The 21,869-nt window shown below is 47.6% G+C and overlaps 6 protein-coding genes across 6 annotated transcripts; 4 read left to right on the top strand and 2 right to left on the bottom strand.

Annotated features, from left to right (window-relative positions):
* Window positions 1-5,567: 5,567 nt before the first annotated feature.
* On the top strand, window positions 5,568-8,586 carry N7484_004293 (uncharacterized protein; the record flags this gene model as incomplete). The annotated part of the gene is made up of 4 exons (XM_057114713.1): window positions 5,568-6,140; window positions 6,190-6,393; window positions 6,450-6,804; window positions 6,854-8,586. The coding sequence occupies 4 exons, from the start codon at window positions 5,568-5,570 to the stop codon at window positions 8,584-8,586; spliced, it is 2,865 nt and encodes a 954-aa protein (XP_056974853.1).
* A 251-nt stretch (window positions 8,587-8,837) lies between these two features.
* N7484_004292 (uncharacterized protein) lies at window positions 8,838-10,760 on the top strand (the record flags this gene model as incomplete). Its single annotated transcript, XM_057114712.1, has 1 exon — window positions 8,838-10,760. One exon carries the CDS (start codon window positions 8,838-8,840, stop codon window positions 10,758-10,760), a length of 1,923 nt encoding a protein of 640 aa, XP_056974852.1.
* A 435-nt stretch (window positions 10,761-11,195) lies between these two features.
* Window positions 11,196-12,441, top strand: N7484_004291 (BSD domain-containing protein; the record flags this gene model as incomplete). The annotated part of the gene is made up of 2 exons (XM_057114711.1): window positions 11,196-12,105; window positions 12,164-12,441. The coding sequence occupies 2 exons, from the start codon at window positions 11,196-11,198 to the stop codon at window positions 12,439-12,441; spliced, it is 1,188 nt and encodes a 395-aa protein (XP_056974851.1).
* A 520-nt stretch (window positions 12,442-12,961) lies between these two features.
* N7484_004290 (RanGTP-binding protein) lies at window positions 12,962-15,167 on the bottom strand (the record flags this gene model as incomplete). The annotated part of the gene is made up of 5 exons (XM_057114710.1): window positions 12,962-14,720; window positions 14,779-14,879; window positions 14,939-14,996; window positions 15,053-15,084; window positions 15,147-15,167. 5 exons carry the CDS (start codon window positions 15,165-15,167, stop codon window positions 12,962-12,964), a joined length of 1,971 nt encoding a protein of 656 aa, XP_056974850.1.
* Window positions 15,168-15,612: 445 nt separating this feature from the next.
* On the top strand, window positions 15,613-17,795 carry N7484_004289 (translation termination factor GTPase eRF3; the record flags this gene model as incomplete). The annotated part of the gene is made up of 2 exons (XM_057114709.1): window positions 15,613-17,676; window positions 17,736-17,795. 2 exons carry the CDS (start codon window positions 15,613-15,615, stop codon window positions 17,793-17,795), a joined length of 2,124 nt encoding a protein of 707 aa, XP_056974849.1.
* A 451-nt stretch (window positions 17,796-18,246) lies between these two features.
* Window positions 18,247-18,813, bottom strand: N7484_004288 (pre-rRNA-processing TSR2 family protein; the record flags this gene model as incomplete). The annotated part of the gene is made up of 1 exon (XM_057114708.1): window positions 18,247-18,813. One exon carries the CDS (start codon window positions 18,811-18,813, stop codon window positions 18,247-18,249), a length of 567 nt encoding a protein of 188 aa, XP_056974848.1.
* Window positions 18,814-21,869: the final 3,056 nt, after the last annotated feature.

Genomic DNA, 21,869 nt, shown 5'->3' with positions numbered 1-21,869 from the left:
GGATTGGAATCGGCCCCTGCCCTCTATACATGCAATGATTTTCTTTTTTTTTTTAACCAAAAAAAAAAGCCCGGACACCAGGCCCGGTATTACAGAATACTGGGAAAAATCACGGATTATAAGTTTTACGTGAATATTTCTTCCGTTAAGATTTGAGCTCGTAGATCCTTAAGGACCGGGCATTTTTCAGAAAAAAATTTTAACTGGTGAGAACACTATTCAGATTTTATTTTATTAATTTCCGTGAAGGAAATCAAGTTCCCAAGGAGTCTTGAGCTCGGAGAACCAGATTAGCCAATAATCAGCGGTTCCAGTGGTTTGGGAATTGGCGACTGAACTAACCAAGGGCCGCTTTTACCCTTTATCCTGGGAATCTCCGCCGGGAATCTGGGAGGGAAAAAGGAAAACACGCTTCTCCTCAAACAGGTGTGCATGAACGCTGCATGGTTGATCCTGGACGCCATTCGTTTCCGACAGTTTGGTTCCTCCGTGAAAGAAAAGAAAAATAGAAAAAAAAAAAAATTTCTCGTTTTCGTGTGCTGGATCGAGCGGGTATGACCCAAGATGATAACAAATTCCTCTGATCGACCACTGGGAACCTTCCCAGCCCCGCAGTAGCAATGGTGGACAGAAAGCCCCAGTGGAGCTGTCAGGGATCCCGATTTCCATACTCCATCCAAAAGGGGATGCTATTTAGCGAATGCTACAATGTCTGAAAAAGATAGCCTCGCTACTATGTCTAAGCCTGACAGCTTCTTTCTTTCTTTGTTCCTCTGTCTCGGGTCTTAGAAGGGGGTATACATGCTCCCATGTGGCGGTATGGAAGAAGGCAACAGGACTAACATGGAACTAGCTTAGTTGGAATTGTTGCAGGAGAATTGCCCCTCCGCCTTCGGAATACTAGCAAGTGCTCCGCTTGATTTAGTGTCTTTCGTTCTAGCGGTGGACAAGTTGATCTGTCAGAATTAGCGTCTCGTGCGGACTCAAATCTAGACACTTGACCCCCTCGGTCGCTCAATCTGGCAATTTATGCTGTAGTCAACGTATGAGATCGCTTATTTTCTATTATGATCGATTATTCATCGACGATTGGGTGTATCCAAGAAAAAAGGAAAAAGCAAGGAAAAAAACGCAGGTAACTTTATAGGTAATAAAGACACAGAGAAAACTCACGGACCACACGTAGGGCGGGGGTTTTCAGCGGGATCTGGAACCTGCACCGGACGGAACAGCGAAATGCTCCGACGATTCGGGATTTGGGAGTGTACCCCTGTCTTTTGGGCCCCCAAAAAACTCCTGGCCTCGTCATTGAAAATGGGTATCAACGGTAACAGTATGTGTAGGATTTCTCGGAGTAGGGCGAGACTTAGGGATTTTCTACCTTGGTAAACCCAGTTTCGTGGAAGTGCTACGAAATGTCACAGAGCCAGGCCATGGTCCAAGAACAGTTTGATATGATTAGCATAATCTGCGAACCGCCAGACTCCATAGGTCACCCGTGGACAATTTGGATGGTTGGCATCTTATACTGTCGACGTGCATGAAGACTCTCGTGTCTTCGGGTTACCCCGAACTGACTAAAATAAACAATGCACTATACAGGGTAAATCCTAGGTGAACAAAATCAAATCTAGAAAGATCAGCAAGAAGACAAAAAATTTAGGGAAAAAAAGACATTTAGTATCAGAACCCTGTAATAGTTCCAGAAATAACCAGGATTATTCCCATGGCGCTGGGATTCCATTCAAAGGGAACCCCAGGGGCTTTGTTAGCAATCGGACGAGTCAAAACCATTCTGGCCGACCCGACTGCTGGGAAAGTGTTCGGGTTCCAATGTGTCGGTACCGCCAGCGCAAGAGCCATTTCCCCAAGAGCGGGTTCCTAGAAATCCAGGTATTTCTGAAGAAATGCGTTCAGTTCAATTTACATTGTTTGAGGTCGGATTGAGCAATATTACAAATTTCTGGTTAATAAGTTATCTGCAAATTTGGTCCAGGGTCTCTCCGCAATGGAGACAGTCATTCGGTTGGGAGTAATTATGTCTTGAATAATCCCAACAGGGTTCCTAGATTGACTCCTAATTGAGAACCTGGTTTAGCCATTCTTTCATGCCTAAGTGGAACCAGCGATCGGTTCGGTTCTTCTTCGGCTGGACGAACGATGGAAATGAAAGGGATCCTGGGTCTAATTCGTTCCCTGTCTAGCTCATAATTACTCCACAAATGGGAATCTCTCTCCAGCCGAGATAAAAATTCCAGGTTACACCAGGTGGCCGGCTCCGGGCCCTTGCGACCATTCAGAGTCCCCTGCAAAATCAAGAGGCTGAGAAAAAAAGCGGATGCGATCATGTACAGAATTGATATTGAGATATTCCCTTGCCATGCAGGAATTTACGGAGCACTTAGCCCTACAAAGTGTCCAATGATAAACGTCCGGGTATTCGGTTAACGTGTGACTATCCATCCTCAAAGCACTTTAGTGAATGCGATAATATATAGCATTACCAAAAGATATAGTACATTGTCATTTGGCTATTTGAATTAAACATTCTCCGTATATGGATTCTTGAATTATTAGCCTGTAGGAATAGATCAGAGCTTGTCGGTGTTGTACACCCATGAAGATGATATATATAAAATATCTAATTATAGGAGGCATTCACGAAATTTTTGGCTGTTGAAACATCACGTAATTTATGGCATTCAAGATGTCTCCCGCTTACCGAACATTTGGGCACTTTACGTCGGTGTGCTTAGGCTCGCATTTAGACCGAGATCAACCACTTCCAAGGTTGTTTGTTTACCTTTTTGAGCCTACTGAAACATTGATTGATCTCGGAATCCTAGTCCTTCGGCCGAACGATGCAAGCCCCAAACCTCTCCTCCACTAAAAACACCCAATTCAAAGGGCTACGTGGCCCACAAAATTAAAAAAAGGTTATAAATTCTGGTGGTAGGTTGTCGACCGCTTTGCAGTGACAAATACCACAAAGTTCTCCACAACCCGGCCCCTCATTGGACCAAAGCGGCTACGTCCATCATATTTTTTTTTGACGACGACTTCCACAGAACGAAGACACTAGTCTACAATGGCAGGTCATAACCATGGTTCTGGCTGTTCTTGGGGACGCGAAACCCATTCTGCTGCGGGGGTTTGTTGACGATCAGCTGTAGAGGCCACACGCGCGGAACATATTTAGTTAGCCATCTCGGCTAAGAGCACGTTCCAGCTGGGCCTATGGGGAGGGCGCACGAACTAAACTAGACTTCGGAGGTGGAGGGGCCTCATCATCTCGCTAGACGTACTGTAAGCATGGAACTTGAAACAAGAAAGAACGAGCGAAATGCGAATATATACAATACAGTAGAAAAAAAAATTAGGAATCAAAATAAATGAAGAAAAAGATAAAAAAAGCTCACAATTTGGAATTTGGAATTCAGTGTGCCGTAACTCTATCATCAGTATACAGGTACGATTACTTTGAGTGGAGCCAAGGGCCAATCGGCATGCTGGGACAGCGAGGTCATGCATGAATGACACGGGCACTTGCTGTCAAGTGCGTAACTAAAAATTGGCTGTAGATCAGGCGCGGCTACTGTAGGACGGGCATACAGATTCTAATTGCTAACCAATGAGACTGGTGATTTGCAACTTTCGAGATCTGCGAAGAGATCCGCGGAACAAGACCCGCCGAATAGGAGAGGTTTCAGGCGGCTCTATGAACCAAGGAGAGCCAATGATAGGTAGTGAGAGGCGAAAATAATTTGTCATTGTCTAGGTGGATAATATATTTTCAAATCGCTCGGACCATTGTGCCCAATGACGAGGATATTGAGATGGGAACAAGAAGGGATGCCAACAGCAAAAAATAAGATACATGTATAAAGGAAAAAAAAAAAAAAAAAAAAAAAAAAAAAAAAAAAGCCCCTTTCTCCAAAGAAAACATCCCAACATTTCAACATTCTCCTTGCGCCTCTTAATTTGACTAGAGTCAGTGGCGATCTTCCAAGCTACTGACACGTCGATCTCCAAGGTTTTAACTTTTGGCCTGCTACTTTATCCCGTTCATAGAAACTTGAGCTTCGGAGTCACCGATCGGGGTCGGAATAGCATTACCTGTATACATGGTTTTAATTAAAATATCTGTTTGGGCATATCCCTTGCTGATGTATGAGTGCGGCCCAACCTCATCAGCTCGGCCACATCAAGAACTCAGTCCGAAAATTGTCTCCAGAGCTCCAGTGACCTTCTCAGGCATCAGCGAAGACAAGGCCCACAACGCCTCCTAGGAGAATGTACTCCATGATGACATTCACTGGAAACAACTCAAAATTGAGTCGTTACTTGGATTTCTCCAAATCTTGTTCCATCACAAGTCACAATTTCCCTGCCGGTAGTTGAAAAGAGAAATGATACTTCCAACTGGAACGAAATGCATGCTTAAAAATTGACTTGGACGCGAATTATGTATTGTATGCCCCAAAAGTCTATAAGAGAGGTGTTCTGAGTCAGGCTACCGAAGCTCGCAGAACTATCTTGGTAAACTTCCAACCTTGGGATATAGAGTGGAGTCGTATACATATGGACTGAAGAGTAAGACAACATTGGAAGTTGAACATTTGAATATGATATAAGGACGACATAGAGAAACCCTAAAAGTCTCGCTCGTAATATACAACATTTGGTGTTCGGTGCTCGGAGAAAAGTGTATAATATTCGAGGTCCACCACTATGATTGAGCCAAGGCTATACTGTAGTTATCAACCTCTGGCCAGGTGCTAGGCGGAGAACCTCGAGAAAGGCTCACTTTTATACTTACTAAATTCCTCCGTCGAAGTATAAGTTTTTAAAGGCCCAAGCTCATAGAATTCGATATTTAGCACATTCTAAATATTAGAGTACAGGTATATCAAGATACGGTGCCCTAAATGACTAAACCAGCTATCCAAATGATATACCCAAGTAGTGCAGGCACTGGTTAGAAAATAAATCATCAGGCAGTAACTAAAGGTGTCTCTCGCCTGCTCTCACCTGCTCTCTCCCCATTCCTATTGTTTACTTATCTTCCACCTCGCTCGCGTTTCCTTCAATTCCAGAAGAAAATCCTTGAAACTACGTTTATCAATTAGGTGCCTCTTTATATGTAGCAGAACAAGCAGATACCCGGAACCAGATACTATGCTGCGCATTAGCCACTCGCTTACATGAGATGAATTTATGAACATGCCTCTATGGAAAATTCACTAAAGGAAACATGAAAGGAAACGTAGCAGTATCATTTAGTAACAATGTCAATGGGTTCCTTCAGTGGGTCGTTTGGATCTGAGCGGTCGGATAAACACGGGCGCCGCAATGACGCATCACGGCCCCACCAATCAACAGAGCAATTAAACCCTTTTGATCTGAGGCTTCATTGCTATCTATTTTGTTATATGTGCTTTCATGCTCGATGCTCCTGCGGTCCATCCGAAAGACACGTCATATCTGACCCAGGGACGCGCAGAGCCCCACTACAAACTAGGAACTCGGGCTTGGCTCCTTGATGCGCCTCCACGCATCAGCTAGGCATGGCACGCCAAACCCCAGCCCGCTCCACTCGAAGCAGGACAACGCATAGCCATCAGCACAATAATAATACTTCGCCTCAAGACCAGGTTCCAAAAATCTATCAAGAAATGCTAGATGAGGCTGAAGCGCGAGACCCCGAGCAATTCCATTTGGATAGACCAACCAAGAGACGCAGAGTTGGAGATACCAAAGCAATTCCTATCAACACTCCAGCGTTAAAACAGACCGGCAGTGTGGACTATGCAACTCCAGACAAAAAAGACACTCAACAAGTACAAACCGTTTACGACTCAAGTACAGAAGACGAGTCGGATATTGAGTGGGAGGATGTGGATATCCAGCAACCGGTCCAGGAGCCTCCCAGTACAAGTGCTGTATCACAGGGAGGAGACGAGACCCTTCAAATCATCTTCGATAAAGAGCCTAAACCCCAAAAACAGACTGCACCCAGAAGAAAGCCCGTCACTGCAGCAGAGAAAAAGTTGCGCCTAGAAATCCACAAAACTCACCTGCTTTGTCTTTTGGCTCATGTGAGCCTACGGAACCGGTGGTGCAATGATCATGAGACACAGGTATGTACCGAGAGAATCCATTACGGAAAAATTCCTAACATCTTTTCAGACCTTCCTGAAAAGAATGCTTCCAAAGAGGATAGTCTCATTATTGCACCCAGACGAGAAACAGCAGCAATATACCCGGTCAACAACTTTCGTGGATGGCCTCAATCAAGTAGCTGATATCTTCAGCCGAAAATTTCGAGTCACCAAACCTGGCTTGAAGCGAGCACACTGGGCCGAAGATCAAACTCGACTCAAAGAGAGAGTGGTACTGACCCGTAGCGCTGTATCCGTGACATTGAATATGTTCTAACACACCCATAGGAGTCGATTATGACGGATGCCGAGGTATTCTTATCTCAGGCAGATTTTCGGTCTCAGGCAAAATTGTTGCAAGGCTCACGAGACTTTGGCGCCCAGCTATTCTGTGCTCTACTACGTTCGGTCTCTGTAGAAGCGAGGCTGGTGTGTTCTCTTCAGCCACTACCATTCTCAGGAACTCTGAAGGATATGACGCCATCTAAAGCAGCATCAAAGTACATTGTCATATCTTCTGATGACCATGACTCATCAATGGATGAACGGCAGCAATCTGGAAGTTCTTCAACTCCAACGAGGGCACGACGTATTGGACGTCCTGAATTTATCTCACGACCAGCGAAACCCTCTACGCGCCCAGGTTGGTGGATTGATCACCCATTAAAAAGTGTGAACTAACATCCTCAAAGAGCCCCGTCCCATGTCTCAAGAGTCTGCGCACCCGGTGTTTTGGGTTGAGGTATTCAACGAAGCAGTCCAAAAATGGTTTGCAGTTGATCCAATCGTGACCAAGTCTTTGGCAAAACCATCTAAGTTTGAACCTCCTGCAAATGACCCATACAATAACATGAGCTATGTAATTGCCTTTGAAGACGATGCCTCCGTGCGAGATGTGACAAGGCGATACACAAAGGCATTCAACGCAAAAACACGCAAATTTCGAGTCGAGTCTACCCGGAATGGAGAAAAATGGTGGAACAAGGCAATGATGGCATATGAAAAGCCATTTCTCGAGGATCGAGACGAGGCAGAGATTAGTGAACTGACCTCTAAGTCGGCCGCTGAACCTATGCCCCGAAATATCCAGGACTTCAAAGATCACCCCATTTATGCAATTAATAGGCATTTGCGCCGGAATGAGGTGATTTTCCCTGAACGTGTCATTGGTCACGTTGGCTTAAGCAAAACGACATCCAAAAGCGATAATTTGGAACCTGTTTATCGTCGGTCTGACGTGCACGTGGTGCGTAGCGCAGACAAATGGTACCGTTTAGGAAGGGATGTCAAGCTTGGGGAACAACCTCTCAAACGTGTTCCTGCTACACGCCCGAAAAGCGGATTCGCGAGTGACGAAGGAGAGGAATCCGAGCACACTCCTCTCTATGCTGAATTCCAAACCGAGGTTTACAAGCCGCCACCAGTAGTTGGGGGTCGAATTCCCAAGAACGCCTATGGAAACCTGGATGTTTATGTCCCAAGTATGGTGCCACCTGGAGCAGTTCATATCAAACGCACAGAGGCTTCTCGAGCTGCTCGAATCATGGGGGTAGACTTTGCAGATGCTGTTACTGGATTTGATTTCAAAGGGCGCCGTGGAACTGCTGTCTTCGGGGGCATAATCATTGCCAAAGAATACCAGGAAGCTTTGGACGAGGTCCTGACGAGTATGGAGGATGAAAGACAACATGCTGCATTTGAAGCCAGGGGTGCAGAAGCTCTGGCAATGTGGCGACTATTTCTACTCAAGCTCAGAATTGCAGAAAGGGTTCAAGGCTATGCGTCCGAGAATGAGAGAACAGGCGATTCAAATCCGAGAGAGACAAGTGTGGACCCGGCTGAAGCAGGCGGAGGGTTCTTTCCAGAGCCAGATCAACCGACCAGAAGCCCATCCCAAGGAATTTGGAATGAAGGGCAGGGAATGGGCATGGATGCTGAAGGAGACACTAATACCAATATCCTTAATTCTTTGGATCTCTCTGAACACGAAGAAGACCAGTTTGGTGGTGGATTCATCCCAGAGGAACCTGAGAAAGAGAACCTGACTCCTGAACCAAGCATATCGCATCCTCAACCAACTTCACAAAGAAAAAACAGAACGAAAATGTCTAGTGCATCTCGCTATGAGTTAGTTGTGGTTCCTCACACGTCGAATCCTACCTCCGAGGAGCTACAGTTGGCTTTTGGGAGTCGAGCTTCCAAAGAGCCCGAGGGATCTTCTGAGAAAGTTCCCATTAGTGTGGACTCTCCAGCGATTGTTGATTCGAAATCTATCAGCCTAGAAATTGTCCCAAAGCCAAAATCGCCTCCACAAGCTCCAGATCGATCGCTGTTCTCGCCAGACTCCGAAAGCGAGATTGAGAAAGGATCGTTATTATCCGAAGACCCTGAAGATGAGGATGCAATTCCCGACTGGTTGGTTTGATAGAAACCTTATATAAACCGACAATGAACACACAGGACAGGAACAATAATAGATTGATCCTATAATAATTAAGAAAATGGATAGACAAGGTCAAGATCAATATAAGACACGTGATCGCGTACATGAGTGAGACGCCTGGCGCGTTCAAAGACGCGGTAGCTCCACTTTCCAGAACGTCATGGGTCACCATCAATCTTCCAACCTTCCTACGCTGTTCATGAGATATTTATGTCTTCTCCATCAGAGCTGCGATGAAAGGCTATCAGGGACCTGATAAACCGCCGGAAACGCCTCAAGCCCAATTTAAAAGTCCGAGTCGACCAGCGACGAGGGTCTCGAAGAGCACCGCATCGAAAAGGGCTGCGCCCCCTCACATATCAGGATCAACAAACCCTCATAAAAGGAAATCGTTACCTAGCTCACGGGCACAATCCACTCTCACACAGATCGACTTTGTGACACAAACCACTCAACCGGACAATGACCAACTCGATTACCTTGAAAACTCTGGGACGCCTGCAAATACACTCGACCAGCCTGGACTCATAAACGAAGAATCAGATGACGATCCGGAATACAGATCAACACTGCAAACCCGACCAGCTCAAACAATATTCGAGCCGGGCAATGACCATCCCAAAAGGCGTCGAAAAAGTGCGGGGATGAATGTCAGAGAATTCGAACGAGGCCAGAGCGGACGCAAGAGCCAGACACCTAGAACCAGCGTTGGACCCAAGGGCAAAAGAAAGCCTACAGAGAAGCTGGCTACGAAAAGCGACAAGACCCTTACACAAATGGATTTCGTGCGACGCTACATCCCGATTGATGACGACGATGACATGAATCTGGGATACATACAACCAACATTTCAGAGGAAGGCATCAAGGAATATTAAGAAGGAAGCCAAACTTGAGGGTATAGATACATCGAATCGACCAACTCCCACTTCTGCTAAACGCAACCGCCGAATTTTAGAAGCAGAGCTGGATCTTTCAACAGGGGAGCCCATATCCGATCCATGCACCAGTCAAGCAGCAGAGAATGGTAACAATCTCGACAATGGGACAGTCTGTGGTGGCCCAATCACGCCACACAAGCGAAGACTCGAGATTCCATCTTCTCAATCACCCGAAAGCCCAGGGCTTGCCATTATCACATCATCTCAATTTTTGAGTGCAACGCGTTCGCCCTTGAGACAAAAATCTCAAAATTTCGCACACGAACCAAGAAGCCACATAAAGGAAGAGTCGCCCAAGTCTCAGCAACTAGTTGAGGACTCGCAGGGCCAGGGACATGGATCATCCGAGAAAACACCCACAGCTTGTTCGCCCAAAGTGTTAATAGCCTCAAGCCAACGGCCTACATTCGCAGAGAGACTAGCTTCATGTGCGCCGTCCAACGAGTCGATCAACACTCCCAGACCGCCATCAAATTATCACGAACCGAAACGAACCCAAGGAGAGAGAATGGTGGTGTATGAAACCGATGCCGAAAGTGACCAAAGCGATGCGGAGGATAACATTAATGATGACCCTACAACTCCATCTCGTTTACAAGAATCCCAAGCCGAAGATGCAAATATAAGCAGTGCCCCATGGTCGCCTCTCGCCCCTTCGCAAGAACTCCCTTCACCCAATGTTCAACCCTCTGACAATCAGGATTGTGACCCGTCTTCTGAAGCGCCAATGTCGGATGGTTCAGTGTATTACCATAGAATGCAAAAGGCCACCCAATACCCGCATGAACCAATCCCAGCACTCAACACCCAAAGGCTCTTTGAACTATTTCCCAACGAGGGGCCAACACAACATGCCAAACCTGGGCCTCCACCTGCATCTACGCCATCGGCTCAAACGTTCGCCGGTCCTTTCTTGCAAACCCAGACGCAATCTCAAGACGGCGAAGAGCCTGACATTGTGCTAGAATCCTCTCCTATCCGAGGACAGGAGAACAACACGGAGGAAAGCCAGGTGGTATTTCAGCGACCTCATCTTCCAGAGTCAGTTCAAGTTGAATCCTCACAACCCATCGACCAGGCCAACATCAGGGCAGGCAAGGCTTTGTCACGTAGTCAACTTCTGACTTCAAGCGTTATGGAGAGCGTCCCCCTGCCCAATTTCTGGATGAGTAGTCAGGACAGTGTGGGAGAACCGTATACCTTACCTGATCAGTGAGCTGTGGATTTTTAATGAATTATGATTAATGTGTGTCCTGAACATTTATTCCACTCGTATTTGGTAGTCTGTATATGCATTTCCGGGTTATATGATTGGGCCGATGCTTAGCCCCAGGCTTGGACACCGCTGCAGAATAAATGACGGCGGATTGCTGGCCGATCAGTGTCGGTCTTATCGCACAATCCTAGCAAGGTGGTGTACATTTGAATAATTGAAAAAGAAAAGAAAATATCTTGATATCGACACGAGAAATATAGAATCCAGGGGCTGGACGGCTGCAAGGGACATGTCAAGTTGATCTATGAGTGGCTGTTGATCAGTAGTTTTTGATCTGCAGAAGCGGGGCGGTCGGCCCATGGACGAACGCGGAGGTGCAACCTCAAATGTGTTTGTTTCGGAAATACTTCAACTTGACTTCCTCAACCCCTCACCATGGATATCGCCTACGACCACATCCAGGAGGAGATCCTCACTTCCAACAAGGAGGAGGGAGGTGCCTCTAACACCACAAACCCCAACACCAACCTGAACACCGAGTTCCAAGAGACCTTCCGCGCCTTCTCCGCCAGTCCGTGGGGTACTAAAATCGGAGGCCTTTGGGATAATGTTCGCAAGCAGGGCGAGAGTTACTACGAAGGCGCCCGACAAGAATATGTGGCAGCCAGCGAGGAGGCAGTTAAGGGCTTTTCTGGCCTGAGGGACACCATCGCCGATCGAACAAAGGGGCTGTCTCTCAGCACCGCAACATTGACCGGTGGCAATGAAGGCTCAAAGGACGAGGCTGCCACACCGACCGCCTCGTCGGAAGAGGAGTTCAAGGGACAGAAGGAGGCCGGTGAATCTAGTGGCGAGGGGTTTATTTCTCGTTTCAAGGCTGAAGCCGCTCGTCGACTAAAGGAAATTGAAAAGGCCGAGGAAGCTGCTGACGAAGCGATCTTGCGGTTCGGACTGAGCATCAGCCAGAAGCTCCGCGAGGCTGTCAGCATTGTGCCTCCCGAGACAGATGAGTCGGGCAAGCTTCTCTTTGAGAGCAAGGATGCAGATGGTAAACGGGTTATTCATGCGACTCGATTCGATGCTCAGCTGCACGTTATCCACTCGAACCTGGACAGCTTTACCAAGGATCCCGCCAGTGACAAATTCCCGGAATTCAAGAAGAATTTCAGTGTTGATGCCAAGACAGACGAGATCGCTTCTCACCTGGAGAAGTATCCCGAGCTGCGATCTGCCATGGAGAAAGTTGTTCCGGAGACGGTGGAATATGTGGACTTCTGGACTCGCTACTACTTCCTGCGCCTTGTCATTGAGACCGAGGAGCAGAAGCGCAAGGAACTTCTGAGAGGTATGTTCTTCATCCTTCTATACTTTCGATACACTTGACTCACAGCTATGATTTGCAGGTGCCTCGGCAGACGATGAGGAGGTCGGTTGGGATGATGATTCTGACTCTGAATCCGTATCTCCTGCCACTCCCCAAGTTAGTGCTGGAGCTCAAAGCCTTGCTCCGGAAGCCCAGAAGGCCGAGCCTCGCCGATCGAACGACCAGCACTCCCAGGCTGACAGCGAATCAAGCTACGATGTCGTCAGCGGAGCTGCGAGCCGGACTCCTGGTTCACCGAAGGAGAAGAGCTCAACTACGGATTCCAAGGCAGAGGACAGTGACGATGACTGGGAGTAGTGCAATTGTCTCATTTCGAAGCCAAGAGCAGACTAATTCAGTCTCGCTCCTTTTTAGCGACCAGCGGGAGTTCGCTCTGTCTGTGAGATTTGCGTCTCTTTCCTTCCTGGAGTCCGGTCGTGATTGTTGCTTTATAGGCGTTTTGGGGACTTTCATATCCTTCTTATTCCCGGTTTTGTTCTTGTAACTTGGCTTCAGCGATTGATGTCTAGTGATATTTTCCTGTTCATTTTAAACCTGCACATTGCTTGCTCTCCTTGCATATCATCTGGAATTGAGTTTACTCGGCGTGTATCACCTCTTACCACTTCCGGAGCTCTTACATACAATCCCTATTTTGCGTAAATTTCTCAGGCTTTCTGACAATCGACTCATCAATCTCAACCATTTGAAGACAGATAAAATTTTTTCAAATCGTCATTTCAAAGTTTTGCCGTTATGAGAACATATCTTCTGATTGACATATCGTAAAACCCAAACTAGGCTATACTGGTACACTCCTCTGCTTGATGCAATATCACTATTCTATCACCCTATTCCTAACACTCTCATTCGACGCCCCACTAGTCTTCCTAGCCAGCGGAGAGCGTGTCGTAGAGCCGCTCTCACTTGCATATGCCGGAGTCATTCCTCGTAACCCACTAGGCCGTGTTCGATCGTAGCGAGTTGAAGGCGAACCTCGTCTCTGCGGAGGAGTTTCCGGCGTACTCTCTCGAGAACGAAGCTGGAATCTTTCTGGAGTTCCCCCAGGAGAGTATCTCTCGTCTCCCTCGCGGTGATACGCAGAGGGACTACCATACTGGTAATCTTCACCGCGGTGTTTAACGGGGCTTTCATCGTAAGGATCCCAGCCAACACGGCGACGGGCTTCAGAGCGGAGACGCTGGCGGTGCTGCTCGTCACCTCCGGCACCAGTGGTTGAGGATTCCTCAAGAAAGAAGTTCAGCAGTTCGTCGCTGATGGATAGGTGGGATTGTTGCTGGAATTGCTGGAGGGAGGTTAAGCGGAGAAGAGTCTCGAGAAGGGATAGGGACGTGCGAATGTTTTCGAACTGGGGGTGTGAGACTGTCACTGTAGGTTGAGTACCATCATTGTACTGAGATGGAGGAGGCGATGGTGAGGAGGACTTGTCATTGAGAGATAGCTTTGCCATCATGGTTGGGTCGATTGAAGGCTCAGTAGTCGGGGTGTGAGGAGTGTTATCTGCTTCAGACTCTGTATCCGAGCCTTCGTCTTCGTTGTAGACTTCAAATGCGATCCATTCCGGATCAAGGCCAGAAGGCAGACGCCATTCTTCGGGAATGGAGTCTTCGTGGAGGGAGTCAAAACTTTGATGGGCCGAGGCACCTGTTCCGTGTAATTGGGAGTCAAGTTGTGCTTGAGCCTCATCTAACGAGTCCTCGGACTTGTCAGAGGCATACCCGTCTTCAACATCTTCACTTTCCATCATCCGACGTGGAGGAAGAGCATTCATATCTCTTTTCAACAATAGGACGGGGTTATTGGTCTCTCCTTCAGAATTGATGTTGAGAATTCGACCTGTGTCTGCGTAAAAAATCTTGGAGATCTGATGAATGGGAAGAATCTCTCTGACACCGGCATTGACAACGCCTTCATAACTATGCGGTTGGGGTTCATCGTCTTCAAATGTATGGACTCGCCCATCATCCAAGTCCTCAATAATCATCACTTGGTAGGCGTATTCATCGGTTCCTGCCGGCGCTGAAATCTGCGGTGCTCTGGTCTGATCACCCGAATAGTACAAGCTCATTGGCACGCGTCGCAGTTTCAAGCGGGCCTTGTGCATGACTTCTTTCCAGGTTGCCGCCCGGACTGATTCTTCATCATGTGGGCGTACATGGCTAGAAAAAAGCATGTACATTGAAAGTGTAAATGTGGGTCCAGTTTGAATCGCCTGAGATTGGGACATGGAATATTGTGTATCGCAAGCGGTTAGGAATGTACTGGCTTGAAGAAGGCGAGACGGTGATACTGTTGAAGGAAGATTGGTAGATAGTTTAGCTCCCGAGGTGGTGATGGCCAAGTTCATAAGGGGCACCGCATCTTCAATCCGATTCAGCAGATTCTTGATATCTTTAATGATGTACTTGATTTCGACATCAATGTTTACCCGACTTTTTGGGGATCTCGAGCTCTTTCTGGAAAATTCTTCAGATGAAGCTGCTTTTGCCAGTCGCTGTCCAAGTGCCTGGATGTCCCATCTCAGAGATTTTGTCAGAGCAACAGCAGACTCAAGAGACGTGTTTCCTCGAGCGGCGCTGAACAGTTGATTAGATTCTGGCGAAATTGCTTCAAGTTCCAACCTTGGTCACTTACATCAATTCAATCATGTCAATTGACGGAGATATGACCTGTATTTTGCTTTGTAGTCTTTGCTGCAATGAAAGTAGCTCCGCACGATCTTCGCCATCTACATTCTGGTGCCACAATATATCAATCAGCGCAATTCATGACTTCAACGGTTGATCAAAAGTACCTTGAGCAGTCGCGATGACTGGCGCATCGCATAGGTAGCTGTTATAGCTATCCCAGAGCTATGAAAACCGTCAGTCTTCTATGATGTGATCTTTCTGGAGTCGCTTGAACTTACCGAATCGCATAGTTCATCGCCTGCTGCGTGAGCTGTCATGTCTGATTAGCTTGCGACACCCATGACGTCACCACGATGGATCGAAAGAACATACTCGAGTCAAGAAAACATCCATCTTGAGGTAATGACCAGTTGGGCCGTGTCAGGCACGCTGTATGGACTGGGGCGGCTACAGAGCCCGTGAGCAATCAAGCGTGGAGGGGTGCTGCTTATCGATAGTCTTGGGTTGTGCCCAACAATCAAAGAAGACGTAAAGATGTAAAAAGGGTCGCCCAACCACAATCGCATAATCGCATTGACCATCCAGAATTCTGGAAAATTCTTCGCGCATCGGGCATCAGTGAGATCAATTAATTTATATTAAAAATCCACCGCAGAATCAGAACAGCATTGTTTTCTTTTCTGCATATCTTTCCACGTGACAACTCTAATCAATTGCTGAGTCATCGTCAGCGGGTTGCAAAATCAAATACGGCAAGCCCCTCATTGTCGTTCCTCCACCCTTGACTTTCGTGTCGTTTCCACCGTGTCCTTGACTGCGACCCGGACCTGCTCTCACGATGTCGAACCAGACTCCTGAATCTTGGGAGGATGACCTCGCCCGCCAGGCTGAGGGTGTTAACCTGAATGGACAGGGCCGCCCTCAACCTCGGGCGCCTACCTTCCAGCCTGGAGCTGCTTCTTTCACCCCCGGAGCCGCCTCTTTCACCCCGGGTCAACCATTCCAGCAGTACGGCGCTGGTAATCCTTACGCCCAGTACGGCCAGCAAGCCTACGGATATCCCCAGCAACAACAGCAGCAGGCCTACAACCAGTACGGCGCATACAACCAGCAGCCTGGTGGCTACAACCAATACTACAACCAGCAGCCTGGTGGCTTTGCCCAGCAGCCCCGCCAGAATGCTTCAGCTGCCTATCAGCAGGCTCCCGCCGCCGCTCCTGCTCAGCCCGCGCCCAAGCCCGCCGCACCTGCCTCTGCCGCCCCACCCAAGGCTAAGGTCCTTTCAATTGGCGCTACCTCCTCGGCCAATGCCCCCAAGACCAAGGTTCTCTCGATCGGCACTCCAACCCCGGCTCCCGCTGCCGCCAAGTCGGAACCCGCGAAGGGTGATTCGAAGGGCTCTGCGGCCGCCGAGGCTGGCGCTAAGGTGACCGCCAGCAAGGCCATTGACAAGACGGAGAAGAAGACAGAGAGGGCGAGCGGCACTACCTCCCCTACACCCTCTTCTGGGCGCTCTAGCCCCGCTCGTGGTGCCGAGGCTGCCAAACAGGCGCGTGCCGCAGATGCTGTTGCTAAGGCACAGCAAGCCGATGTCGATGACGCTACTCTGAAGGAAATTTACGGTGAGCGTCGTGAGCACGTCAACGTCGTCTTCATTGGTCACGTTGATGCTGGAAAGTCCACTCTGGGTGGTTCTCTTCTGTACTGCACTGGCATGGTGGATGACCGAACAATGGAGAAATACAAGCGCGAAGCGAAGGAAGCTGGCCGAGAGACCTGGTACCTGTCATGGGCCCTGGATCTGACTGCCGAGGAGCGTTCCAAGGGTAAGACCGTCGAGGTCGGCCGCGCATTCTTCAAAGTCGAAGTTCCTTCGCCGGATGGCCCCATTGAGCGACAGTTCTCCATCCTGGATGCCCCCGGTCACAAGTCCTACGTCCCCCACATGATTGGTGGAGCCTCCCAGGCCGACTTGGGCTGTCTTGTTATTTCCGCCCGAAAGGGTGAGTACGAAACTGGGTTCGAAAAGGGTGGTCAGACCCGTGAGCATGCGCTACTTGCACGTAACACTGGTGTCCAGCAGCTCGTCCTGGTTGTGAATAAGATGGACGACCCTACTGTCGAGTGGAGCAAGGCCCGCTACGATGAATGTACTATCAAGGTTATCAAGTTCCTCGAAGCCCTTGGCTACAAGAAGAATGATATCTTCTGCATGCCCATCTCCGCGCAGCGTACTCTCAATATTAAGGACCGCCTTTCTAAGGACATTTGCCCTTGGTATGACGGACCATCTCTGCTTGAGTTCTTGACAGACTTCAAGCTACCAGAGCGTAAGGTTAACGCTCCTTTCATGATGCCTATCACCGCCAAGTACCGTGACATGGGTACCATGGCCGAGGGTCGCATTGAATCCGGAATTATCAAGAAGAACGGCACTTATCTCATGATGCCCAACAAAACCGAGGTCTCAGTTGCTGCCCTTTATGGTGAAACCGAAGATGAACTTGCTACCGCCAAGGTCGGTGACCAGGTTCGCCTTCGTTTGCGTGGTGTGGAAGAAGATGAATTCTTCCCTGGCTTTGTTCTTTGCTCTCCAAAGCGACCTGTCCACTGCGTGTCTGCTTTCGAGGCCAAGATTCGCATTTTGGACCTGAAGAACATTCTCACTGCCGGATTCAACTGTGTGCTTCATGTGCACTCTGCTGTTGAGGAGGTCACCTTCGCCGCTCTTCTCCACAAGCTTGAGCCTGGTACCGGTCGTAAGAGCAAGCGTCCTCCTGCTTTCGTAAACAAGGGTCAGACTATCATTGCTCGTCTGGAGGTTACGTCAACTGCAGGTGCCGTCTGTGTCGAGAAATATGATGAGTACCAGCAGCTAGGACGGTTCACCCTTCGTGACCAGGTATGTTTTTTACTCCATTTCTGTTGCGAAAGACTTTTGCTAATCTTCAAATCTGTTAGGGTCAAACCATCGCTATCGGTATGGTTACCAAGCTCATTCACTCCGAGGCTGACGAGTAAATGATTGGGAAAGTCTATTGAGAATTTTGCTTTCCCTGCGATGGGAAGAAGATCTAAAAAAGGATCGGCATAGTGCTACGGTTATTTCCTTCACCTCTCAGAGAAAGTATGCTGGGACTGAAGTCTAAACCAGCAGGCATGAGGGTGTAGAGTTCAAGCCAAGATACATATATACTACACAGCCAGTCCACTTCAAGTGACGATGATGAAAAATTTACCCCCTTACGTTATAGATTCCACCTTAGCTGTCTTTTGAATCATGAAAAGACTACGTTGTTGCATTCAACCTTGGGAACCTATCTTCAACTCTTGTAACACCGCTTTAGAACAAACATGTTTTTTAAGTAGCACTTCAAAATTGCGGTGCATCTATCGTGGGTAATGCAATAGAGCCATGGATATATTCGTCCCCTGAACAGCCTCTCCTAAAAACATCAGATGCAAAACTTATTTACCGCTTCTTTCCAACAACCTTGGTGAATCCATCTTCATCAATCTCAGGCTCTGCTTTCTCCCTTGGCGCCCGCACCAAAGCCGGCGCATCACCCATATCCACATCATCATCACTGGCTTCATCATCAGTCTCCTGGTCCTCATCCCTAGACTCAACCTGCTTGAACATGCTCGCAGCCGCAGACTTCTGTTCGCTCTTCCGCTGCCAGGTCTCCCACATCTCCCGAATAGCGCCGAACTGCCCAGCATCTGTCTGCTCCTTGAACTCCATAATCTGAACGGCCACATTGCCAGCGCTCTCATCATCGATCACAACGTCAAACTCGTCGTTCATCACCTGAATCAGCACGTCCTCCACATCCTCGGCGTCGGTTTCCGGTCGATCGGTCAGCATCTCGGAGATAGCTCCGCAGAGCCAGGCGCGCTTGTCATCGGAGGTTGGGCCGCCCCAGTTTGATTGCACAGCGAGTGTGAGTGAGGGCCAGTTGTTCAGGGCGAGTGTGATGCCAAGGTCGAGGTAGGAGGCGGCATCGGTAGCCGGAGGAGCGGTTGCTTGTGCGTCCATGGTAGATGTTCAAGATTTTGTCTTTGAAATTCGTCAATATTGCAATTGTGGTGAGTCTCTGAAATCGCTCACAATAATCTTATTGATACCCCGCAGATCGAGTGGGGGTCGAAAGTAAAGATTTTTTGAGGGACAAAGGCGGCCGGTGCGCAGGAAATCCGGGATTGGGGCTGAGGAAGATTTTCTGAGAGTTTCTAGCAGGAGTCTTTTTACTCAATTGAGAACACCAGTTGTGAAGATTTGTGATTCTTCCAAGGTCCGCATCTTGATTTTTTTTTTTTTTTTTGAGTTGCGATTAGATAGCCACGATAAGGTCAGGTGATGATGGATTATGCCCAATTTAGATTTTGAGCCAAGTAGTATTAATTGATTGATTTCAACAGAAAACATACAGTGAAAAAGAGGTAAGTAGGTAGATATCAATTGAAGATGCAAAAGCACAAAAAGAAACTCCGATAGGGGGAATCGAACCCCCGGCTGTCGTGTGAGAGACGACGATGTTAGCCACTACACCATATCGGATGTATATTAAATTTCAACCAAAATTACACTATATACTAGATAAGTCTTAGCATCTTTATATCTTTTACGACTCCCCTCTTCATGCGTGGTGGTATGTAGCCCCCTATTTCCTAATTTGTCACTCCTTCTTTTCTGGGTTTCTCTCCTCCTTGTGAGAAATTCTTGTTATTGATCCGGAGCACTGAGCTCCTGAGCTCCGCCATTATCAGTCACCAGCACCATGTACAACCATGGTCTTTCCACTGCCCCCTGGACGATTTGAATTCTCAAAGAATTCTCAAATTAGATTTGGGTTTTAGCACCACTTGTCTTTGTGCGTACCTCTACGTGAATTATACACTTCCACCCCCCTCCTCCAAAACACACCAAAATATATTCATGGTTTTTCACATCCCATTTTCCTATTCCTCATTCCCCTTCCCTCCTAACCCCTGTGCGTTATCGTTGAGGTACTTTCCCGATTGATCTGGGATCACTGAGCTCCTATGCTTTGCTTGCCACCCCCTCTTTCTAGCTAGTTTCCCCTCCAGGCTTTTACTTCTACACCATCCACCGCTTCCCTAGTAATTATTCATTTTATTAAAAAAAAATACATATACACCGCAAAATAGTGAGTTAGCGAATCAAATTAACATTAGTGATCAGCTGTAAAGGATTGAAAAAAAAGATGGCTGCTAGCCAGGTTTGAACGCGTGATCTTCTCATTGAAGATTAAGAGGAAAAAAGATGGGTTGGCGGATGATTTGTTTTTAGTAAACCTGTCACTCATCCAAGTGAGCCAACTGGCCGTAGCCACTCGATGTAGTGACTCGATGTAGTGGTGATTGTATATATATTGACACAGACATTCTTGTAGACGTCATTTCATATCGCAGGTTTTTGACTGTGGCTTGGTTAATTTCGCTGGGTTTCACCATTTCTATTAGCGCTCTTATACGCTCACTTAGCTTATCTTCTTCGGTGTTGGCATGGTGCATTTATGCGCGAGATTGGTATTCTTCTGGTACTTAGAGCCTTTGGGATTGTGATATCGTCCTGACTTGGCTTGGAAAGCGTTATTGGCGATGTCAGTTTTAGCATCAGGACGTTCTTAGCACGGTGGTAAGTACGGAGGTTAGTACCCGCCAGTGGCTCAACGAGGACCATACTACATGATCTAGCTAGTGATGACCAAGCCGCAAAAGTAAGATTATATATACTGTCCAGACATCAACGTAGAAAAATTATTTTACAACATTATCCCAATGGGTAATAATTTCTTGGCTTATGTTTTATATGGCGCTGGGTTCGATTTTGTTTGGCTTGCCAGCACACTGGAATTCTCGTTCCATCCAGCGGACCACCTCCAATACAAGTTCGCTGGCAGCTTCCTTCTCACTTGGCAGTATGATTCGTGATCAATGTAGGCACAAAAACTTACTTAGGTTGAGGCTCATCGCCCTTTACGGCGACAAGGAGAAATCTCATGAACCTCAGCACCATAAGAGGCTACTGTGACATGACGGACCAAATCGGTGTTTTTCTCGGAGACAGTACATGAATCCGTTGGACTTGCTACGTTTGATATTTGTTCATTTGAACAGATATGGGGTCATTTGGATGTGGAGCGAATTGCTCTTCCAAGGCGGCGGCTTTTTCGCGGAGTGAGTGCTTATAGCTTCGGTCTCGCGTTCCATAGGCCCCTTATAATGCAGAGCATCGGATATGGTACCTAGACGAATACATGGCTGCTTTTTCTATAGCACTTTCTGGCTTCATATGGCACTTGAGTGAATTGGGCTATTTCTTCCAGTAAGCCAAAGTTAAATAATTAATGCAGTTATAGGTATGGAGAACTAGATATCAAGAACTAATTAGAAGGGAAGATTAATGTGAATTACTTACCGCCAATCTACATGGCCAGTGTCAATGGCTCTCCTTATCATTCAATCCAAAGTAAAACGGCCTGATCCATCTACTTATGCATCTTCTTGGGATGGCGGTAGGACAATTTGAATCGAAAGTGGCCGCGCCTTCCTGTTTCGATATACCCTGCGCTCCTTCCCATAACGGCATTCGTCAGAAAAAGAAGCCACCTCCTCTTTCCGTTCAGTCATCAAAACTTTTCTCTTCCTACATCCTCATTTATTCATCTCAATTCTTGATATCCAGGCCGCTCGCCTGTTTCATTATCCAGTGGACTTCATACTTCCCCTGCTTTCTTGCCAACTTCTGCAGAGCGTATCTGCTGACAGTCATCATGAATGCTGGAAAGCAATGTGGGTACACCTTTCCAATGACCGTTGATGCACCTGTCATCCTTCTGAGGGCGGCTGGGGAGCCCAGTGACGAAAAAGCCAATCTACTGAGCGAGGATCGGCAGCTTTCATGCGAAGCCCACTTATTCAAAATCGGCTTCTCAAAATTTGCACTTCGACATAATTAGTGGGCAAGAGGTAAGGGGTTCTAAAAACGCTCAGTTACAACCCTAGAGGCACAATTTGCACTCTGTCTGGCATTGCTCGGTCATTTATTGTATTTTCAGAGTGCCTAGA

This window comes from Penicillium longicatenatum (assembly GCF_028827895.1).
Source record: "Penicillium longicatenatum strain IBT 33135 chromosome Unknown contig_2_segment0_segment0, whole genome shotgun sequence".
Classification (NCBI taxonomy): domain Eukaryota; kingdom Fungi; phylum Ascomycota; class Eurotiomycetes; order Eurotiales; family Aspergillaceae; genus Penicillium; species Penicillium longicatenatum.
The sequence above is the reverse complement of the archived record's forward strand: the minus strand, read 5'-3'. Positions and strand labels throughout refer to the sequence as shown.